This window comes from Trachymyrmex cornetzi, unplaced genomic scaffold (assembly GCF_001594075.2).
Source record: "Trachymyrmex cornetzi isolate Tcor2-1 unplaced genomic scaffold, Tcor1.1 scaffold384, whole genome shotgun sequence".
Classification (NCBI taxonomy): Eukaryota; Metazoa; Arthropoda; class Insecta; order Hymenoptera; family Formicidae; genus Trachymyrmex; species Trachymyrmex cornetzi.
The window spans coordinates 97,857-106,793 of record NW_017298575.1 but is presented as its reverse complement, the minus strand read 5'-3'; the positions used below and the strand labels follow the sequence as shown (position 1 = coordinate 106,793).

General features: G+C 43.0%; 1 protein-coding gene across 3 annotated transcripts; it reads right to left on the bottom strand.

Moving 5' to 3' along the window:
* Positions 1 to 1,235: 1,235 nt before the first annotated feature.
* Positions 1,236 to 7,768, bottom strand: Ubr1 (Ubr1 ubiquitin ligase). Of its 3 annotated transcripts, none has more exons than XM_018511679.1 (3): positions 7,354 to 7,768; positions 6,804 to 7,017; positions 1,236 to 6,722 (listed from the first exon to the last, which is right to left on the bottom strand). In XM_018511679.1, exon 3 carries the CDS (start codon positions 6,687 to 6,689, stop codon positions 1,284 to 1,286), a length of 5,406 nt encoding a protein of 1,801 aa, XP_018367181.1. In that variant the 5' UTR covers positions 6,690 to 6,722; positions 6,804 to 7,017; positions 7,354 to 7,768; the 3' UTR covers positions 1,236 to 1,283. The 3 variants fall into 3 exon arrangements, with proteins under 3 accessions (XP_018367181.1, XP_018367180.1, XP_018367182.1); XM_018511678.1 differs by having other exon boundaries at positions 6,812 to 7,017; XM_018511680.1 differs by lacking the exon at positions 6,804 to 7,017.
* Between the last annotated feature and the right edge of the window lie 1,169 nt (positions 7,769 to 8,937).

The window sequence follows — 8,937 nt, the reverse complement described above, 5'->3', positions numbered from 1 at the left end:
ATAGCGACATTCGCGTCAAAGATGAGGATCCTAACGAGGGGGATAGAGAAAGAAACGTAGGAAATTAAAGATTGATTGATCTGGTATAGAATAACTCGCTACAAATTGTCCTCTTGTAGCGAATTGCAGTATACACAAATGAAAGATAAGCAGCACTCGGTAAATTCACCCATCTTACAATCTCAATATTTACACACTTCTAATAACAATAATCCTAAAATATCTTCTATATTCAGTTACAGGTGTACGTAAGAATCAGTTGAATCGTATGAATTGAACAAACGAGTCAATAGTCAAATACGACGCCAGAGCTTCAATCTCCCGGAGCGATTTATTAACATTGCTTCCAGTAGCGTCTAGATTCTAGAAAAAACTAGCGACAAGAGATAGAGATAGAGAGAAAGAAACAAATATTAAGTTACGTATTATTTATTTCACACACCATTGAAATTTTTATTTAAAAATTACTCCGTCTGATAATCGCGAATTCTTCTTTTTTTATCTCATTTTTTTCTTTTCACATTTTGTCTACGCACGAATTAACGTCAAATGGGGATGAGAGCGGGAGAGAAAAAAGGGAGAACTCGTCGACCTAGAATAATTCGCGAATGCTAAAAATTATAAAAATCTTAATAGCGTTTGCTTTTTCCCCATACGTCGTACGATGCTATTATGCACAAAAATATCAAGACTCCATGATTTTTACACGGTGATGGATGACTGTCGCCTTTTCGCTCATTGTTCTAGGTCTTCGGAGTGATATAGAACACAGGCTTAGTCGTTTATACGCGCAGAAAATTCCCAAATTTTTACAAAAAAAAAAAAAACGATTTGGTCAAATACTGGGCATCATGTTAGTCACGAACTTATGCATCTACAAGCAACAAAATACGTATGCAACAATTTTTGTGAATAAATATGTAAATAGAGCCGTATCTTAATTTATGTAACAGATAATTTTAACAGATAATAAAAATTTTGTTAACTTCAAAAATATTTTAAAATAGAAATTTTGTAAATTGGGGGGGGGGGGGGGGGAGAGAGAGAGAGAGAGAGAACATATCCAATATTATTTTTAAATATATAAAGCCATACTTTGATGCGCGCGCCGAATAAATTAATTTTGTCGATTTTTTGCAAACGCGGATCGAACCGTGGACGATCAACAATCAATATTTAGGCTGCTACGTTCGCTTAAGCGTAAGAATAAAATCTTCTCTTACATTTTTTTTCTGTTTTTGTCTAAATGTCAGATCTGTGGCATCATAGGGAATCTCATGGAGTTATAGATGCTGCCACTGGGTCGGCAACAGATTGTTTGAGGATTGTTCGAACGCCCGGGTGACAGACTCGTGGATTCCGTGACCGAGCCATAAGCGGTGCAGTCGCTGGTACTTCTCATGGCAGAGATGCAATGGATTACCGCGCCGTAAACCCTGATCCGTTTCGCCATACTCATCGAGATACGGTGGGCAAAGGAAGGACCCGCGATTAGGCGTGCGCAGGAAAAGGATCTCGCATTCACGTACACGCAGAAATATACCGACGCCGTATCCACATTTGTTCGCGTGGAACGTGCACGCGCCTACCGTTGTCTTGTTAAAATCTATCTGGCAACAGTAGCTCTGCGAACACAGCATCTCGCCGCAGACCAGGCACATCGTCGGATTACGTGAGTCTTCCCGGTCCCTGTTCGGACAAGTGAACTGGGATATCGAGTTGATAAGCTCACTATAATCCTCCGGCAAATCTATCAGCTTGTTCACCTTCAATGGATCCTTGATAATCGTCACCTTCCTTTCGCCCGACATGTGATTCCAGATGGTAGAATGTCTTCGCCATACAGCCATCAGCTTCAGGGAGGTCTCTAAATGAGAATAGATCAAAGCGTCGCAAGTAGTGGGTAGTCCCAGGTACTGGCAGAGTTTTTCGTATGTATCACCATGCACCTCCGTCAATTCACTTAGCGGCGGTACGTCGGTCACGTAATGAAAATAGATAGCGCAGCATCGGAGGAAGGGTCGACAGGCGGATTCCACTCGTCGCCATACGTCGCTGGCTTTCTGCTTGTTATAATGCACACCCAGAATATGGAACAGGGCAAAGTCCATTTTGGTTTCGATATTCTCATCTTCGTTATCATCGTCCTCCGTCTCGTTACTATCTAGTTCCATCACGTCGGCGAAGTCAGATGTATACAGGATTTTTGCTATGTGAGACAGGAATACGAGCTTGAGCATATGCGAGTCAAACACATCGCCCGTAATGATGGGCGGCGGATTTGGGGCCGTCTCGTGTTCCTTTGTGTGAAATATGCTCGGCAGCGAATTAATAAGCGGTACTAGTACGCCGAATGGATCGATATCGAAGATGCTGGGTCCTGTGGACGGTGCCTCTATCAACATCGTCAACAATGACGCTGCATAAGTTTTGATTTGATCGCGCTGCGACCAGAGGTTTGCACGGTTCGAGAAACTTGCACCCAAGAGGGCTGACAATCGCACGAGGCTCTTGAGACTGTCGCTTTGTCGAGAGGTCATGGAACCCAGCAATGGCTTGTTCATATCCCGCAATAGGAATTCTATCGCATGGATTGTGTATGCTACTGACTTCCAAGCTAACAAAGGCACCTTCAAATCGCCATCGATACTACCAAATCCCTTGTATGTAGTTTTTGCAAAAAGTGAAGCGTACATATTGATCATAGCCTCCATCCTTCGCGCGAGGTGTGGTCCGGATCGCGAATATTGCGCTTGAAATGGCTCCCAAGCACATCCAATTTCTTGACGAAGAACTATCATAGGATTGACTATCTTTTCATCCTCCAATGTATCCTCATCCCTCTCCATACCAAATTTCCTGTTCGGCTTGCAGTCTAACGTGAGCGCCATTACCTTCATCCACGTCTCGAAAGTGATATTCGGCTGAGGTTCCAGAGTCGGTTGCAATATTCCTAAGGGTGGTACAAGCAGGAGAACGGTGTTGCTGAGACATTCACATAGCGGACAAAGATACTCATGATTCTCTGCGTCAAAACTAGCCTGTTGCCGTGATCTATAGGGTCGCCGATTCTCCTTGGCAAGTACATTGTCGACGTAATCTTGCCAGCAGCGAGCGTGCATCACGTGGCCACATGTGCTCGTGTGCGGTGACACGCCCAATTTCGCTGACAGATACAACGGATCGGGCTCTTGAAAGTCGTCACGACATTGGCACAACACAGTAGATTGCTGAACAAACGCAGCCAACACCATTGCCGAACCAGTTTCCGTCACTGTCTGATCCTCTTGGCATAGAATGCAAGTGTACATTTTCTGTTCGCACTGTCTACTAGTCTGATTAAGACCGACGGCAATACCTTCTTGAGCAGAATTACCTTCCTGAGAAGAGGCCTCCGTTAAATCCATGGCCGAGCCACAACGAGCGCCTGTTATTTTTACTTCCACACTTGCTACATCAAACAAAGTAGCATTCTTCTTCATGAAATGCTTCTGCATTGCTGCCATTTGTGCCATGATCTTGGCACGTTTCTGAGCTGCCATTTTCGTTCGCCATTCCTTATCCGTTTTCTTGTTGGTGTTAGCATCATCGCCTGCTTGGTGTTGCTGCTGCTCGAACTGAAGAGGCGCCGGACTAGTCTCTTTCCCAGACAAACTGGCGACCTGACGATATTTGGCTAAAACCCATGTGAGTAGATCCTTGTGAGCTTCCATGCGTGGACTACTGGTCAGATTCTCCAGCAACTTGTAGATCTTCCATTTCGCTGCTCGCTCGGGAAATGCAAGGAAAGGATAGTAGCCGGATTCCTGTTCCTGTAAAGCATAGCCGATCAAATACAATACCTTGTGCACCTGTGGCTCGGAGAAACTCCTAGCTATGAAATTAAGTGCGCGTTCCAGAACAGTCTGCATGATGTGAAGCATAACGTCGCACTGCAACAGATTCGCTACCAGACTGAACGATTCCGTTAGTTTAGGTAGCTTCGGCGGTGGACAACATTCCAGCTCTCCTTGAGCTTTCCGCCGCTTTCGTTGGACTTCCTCGGACTTGCTGTGCTCTTCCTTCGTATAATGATAAAAGAACACATTGTATTCCGAATACAAATGTGGATTGAGTTCGTACACACCCTTTGCCGATGTATGCACTGGTTTCTTGAACGTTGCTACTTCACGTATTATTCTTTCCAATTCAATCTGGACATTGTGCATGACGTCCTCCGGTAGCGTCTTGCTCAGTTCAGAGTGCGAGAGCGGTTTTATGCACAATTGCTGTATGATTTCCTTCTTGAGACGATCATCTGTGGTCACCTGACCAACTCCGGGAACGTATCTTTCGCCAATGATCGTGATGAGCAAGCCCAAAAACTCCTCCACTAGATTGATCGTCTGCCGCATACTATCTTCCTCTGGATTTTTTAAGGCATTTACCTCAAAGTCTGGTTGTACCCAATTAAGAAGATTAAACCTGTTTAGGACATGAATCAAGAATTCGTTGCTTTCTATCAGCGACGCGCCAACCTGAAATAAAACGATATCTCGATCCAACATCTCACTACGGCATTTGACATTGTGATAAAAATATAGTTGATTCAGCAAGGAGTAACCGTTCCGCCGCCACATGCCCGCGTGCACCTGCGAAATCATGGCCTGTGCCGTCAGTACGGGATCAATGATCTGTTCAGGAGTTGGTTTCATTGAATTGTTAAATTCAGACGAATGAAAGTGTAAATTGTATTTTTCCAGATGCAAGAACAGACCGGCGAGGAATCTTGAGAGCGGTAGATGGATAGAAACTGGTTCGGATGCCACATTGTATTGTAGGCATGTTGCGCTATGATCCGCTAGCTCTCGCACCTGGCTTGGCGGTTGCTCGTTTGCCTGCTGTTCATGTAGTTTTTTCAGAAGAGATCCGAAGGACTTGATCAGTACAACTCGGTCCGAACTGCACCATTCCAAGGCCAACGTAATGACTGGTGACAGTTTTATGTGCAGATTGAACGCTGATTCCCATTCAGGCTCGTATTCCATATGCTGTCCTTCTTGTCGAAGTACCGCGTCCATGCACTGCATGTTGGAAAAGAGATTGAATAGTAGTGAGAGACCTTGCAAGAAGCCACGTCTCAGATCATCCGTCCATTCTTCTGGTTTTGCGCTCAGTAGATATCGAAGATCGTAAAGTATGAACTGCGCCCGTTTGAAGTTATGGTGTGGCATGTTTCTCTCAAACTCAAATTTTCCAGCAGCGTTACATCGTCGGGAGCTCTCGGACATAAACGTGGTTAATAAGTTGAACAGAGCCTCGTGCTTTGCAATGAGTAAATGTGCGAGGGTCGGCACAGTGAATAACTGGACAGAGAGCGAAACAATCGAGAATGAATGATCGTGATCGTCTTTAATGAAATCCTTCATAACAGATCCGTAATTATTAGTAAATACAATAGAGAGCGCTTTTTTACTCTCATATTCCATGAGCATTCCGTATATGAATAACCTGTGCCATGCTGTTCTGGCGGATTTCCACAGTTGCGAATCTCTCGTGAGTATGCCCTGAACAACTGACTGATCGGGCAGTTTCGTGTTCAGAGCGATGTTGCTAAACAGGACACGAAAACCCTCGCAATGACTTATGAATTGTTGCAACCATTTGAGCAGTCTTATAGCAAACGTCTGATGGGCGACTACGTGACTATGAAGAACGAGTACCTTGAGTGGTCGATTGCTATGCCTGTACGTGAATTTCTCTACCTCACCTTTCAAGTCAGTGCACGGTTTAAATCCTGAGCATTTTATCACGGTTCTACCTTCTCTGTCAACGCCAGTTACATATTCAATAGCTTCTTTCTGCGAACATTTGAGAACGCGCATGAGCATGTTTATCACCTGATCAAAGGTATGATGCTCATCGTTGAAGAGCACAGTGCAGTAAGTATCGAAAATATCCAATTGGTCGAACGCATACGGATAAGATGCTGATGCTGTGTCTTTAATGCTGAGACTCGGCGGCAATGATACAATGAACCTCAGAGTCAGCAGTTCGTAACAGTAATCCAATAATGCTTCGAAAGTCACTACCGCTCTCTCCGCAATATCACCAGGCAGCTTATTACCACGAGACTCCTTTGTCAGGGTTCCCACAACATGCGTCTCACAGAATGGCTCATTTTTCCAGGCTTCTGTGTCACCGCAGTCACAGCATCCGCCTCCATTGGACGTGCCCATTTTGTACTTATGGTTTCGATGAGCTGACTGCTTAAAACAGTCGACGCAGAGAACGCATGTAGAGTCCATACCACACTCCCTGCAACTGTAGGTTGGTTCGCCCATCTTGAACATTCTGCCACATATAGTTGGTGGATTATCCATCTTGGCAAGCTCCTTGAGAATCACTTGTGGATCACCACCACAGATAAATTCCTCCAGAGGTCTCAGAAGCATTCTGTTTGCTGTGTCTTCGTTAATAACCCATTCCAGACAGTTGCCGTTAAGTTCTGGAGTATATATTTTTGGCACCCAAAGTCGCCAGTATTCTCTAAAGTTAATATTTGTTAATACTCCCTTATTCATCTTCTCTGTCCACACATCTACACATCGTTTGCTTGTATCTGGGAATATAGGTCGCAACGAAGCAAGATTTATCTCTTCAAGGACCAGAGGTAGATGCTGGTTTTCTTCTGTACTTTCACCACTCATTTTGTCTCACTTAAATTTGTCACGTAATGAATACTGAAACAATAAGCACAAGAGAAAACAATGATTCATAAAGAAAAATTATCTGTCAGAGGAAAAAGATAAATATATACGTACGTACTAACCAACAAGACATACACGATACAAATTATTGATATAATCCAAGCACATCTTAATGTATCTTTACATGGCTAATTCGACCAATTCTTTATCACGACAATACATGGCTACAATTTCAGTAGCCTTGAGTCTTTCATCAGAGGTTTAGATAAGTACTCTTGTGGAAAATTCCTATTGCACATACATCACCATCTTCAGCAGCTCAGGAAATCTGAAATCACAGCCATTTATTGTGAGCCACTCACGTGCCAAACGACGTTTAAATATCGTGGCTACACTTTTAAATATCGCTTATATATATATATATATATATACATAAAGGAAATGCGAGATCCAGAGCCAAAAGCGCGATGACACGGATTGTAACGCATATCACTGTACTGCGTTGCAAGCATCTCGTGTGTGTGTATAGATGTGTGTATGTGAGCGATATATTGCGCGGTTAGTCAACGTTCAACAAAGCGAGAGCAGAGTTCTCCTTTTTTTTTTTTTAAATATCAAGCGAAAAACTTTTCGAAGCGACTATTTTCATCGATGGGATACTCACCGTTGTTGACGAGCGGGTCAAGGTTAATAAAAGGCGTTCAGATTGCAGACTCTTTGTTCCCCCTGCGACCGATCAGTTTCACACCACCACTCGCGATTCGCGATGACAACGATGACAACGACGTTTCGCGAGTCTGCGTTCACGTCGTCCGATCGTCAACCTCACAATAACCGCACTCTATGCAGCACGCGTGGCCACGAACATTGACATTTCGCAGCGAAATGAAACGAACGATTATCCTGCGCACAGCTGCTCGATGAGCAGCGAACGGTGATGCTTCAAAATGGCTCGTGACAGTTCTTATATTTTCCTTGGTTCTTAGGAAATTTCGAAAAATCATTTAGATTCAAGTTGGCTGCCCTTTTCGCAAAAGAAGGTAGGTAACTGAAATGACAATCTTTACAAATTCCCTAGAAACAGGATAAGGGTAGAGTCCTAGATTTATCAGAGAGGCGCAACCGGCTTAATGCTGGATTCACACTGCATCCGATTTTTCATCGTACGACGCTTTGCAACCAATCAGAAAACAGGATTCCGATGATACGAAGCAAAATCCATCGGAATCCTGTTTTCTGATTGGTTGCAGAGCATCGTACGCCGCAAATTGGATGTAGTGTGAATCCAGCATAAGGCCCAGTTTCACAACTCACGGTTAAAGCGGGGAGCACAGACTCTTACATAATGCATAACACGTAATGCATAAGAATATGTACCAATCAAAGTTCTCCGTTTCTTTCCCTTCCATGTAATAGAGAACTCTGGTTGGTTCAATTTCTTATGCCTCATGTGTTATGCGTTATGCAAGAGTCTGTGCTCCCCGCTTTATAATATATCCACACAAACTTACATAGTCGCATAAACGTATGCATAAAGAAAATTATCCAATCGCATTTTTCTTATAAAGGTGTACGTAAAATGTGATTGGATAATTTTCTTTATGCATACTTTTATGTGGCTATGTAAGTTTGTGTGGATATACCATTACTCTTAATCGAGGTTCAACTTATTTCTCATTTTTTTCCAATTCTAGAATTGAAAAGAGATAATGAATAAATTGAACCTCGCGCGCGCGGTTAAGGGTATATCCACACAAACTTGCATAGCCGCATAAACATAAGCATAAAACAAATTATCCAATCACATTTTACGTGCGTCTTTATAGAAAAAATGCGATTGGATAATTTTCTTTATGCATACGTTTATGCGGCTATGCAAGTTGTGTGGATATACCCTAAGGGCTCTCACACATGAAATGCATAATAGAGCATAAGCATAACATAAGGCCGCTAAACCAATGAGCATCTTATGTAAATCAATATGGCGACATTATGCTAGATGCTCATTGGTCCAGCAGTCTTATGTTATGCTTATGCTCTGTTATGCATTTCATGTGTGAAGCCCCTAAGAGTTAACAGTCAGTTGTGAAACTGGGCCTAAGTCAGTATGACAAAGGTGCTAAGGAGAGTACTAAACATGACCGACATGCTTTGAAACTGCCTTTAAACTATATCAAACAAGATAAGACGTGTAGAATAATGTGAGATAGAATGTATAGGATAAAATGAAATAGAAATATGTCATTAG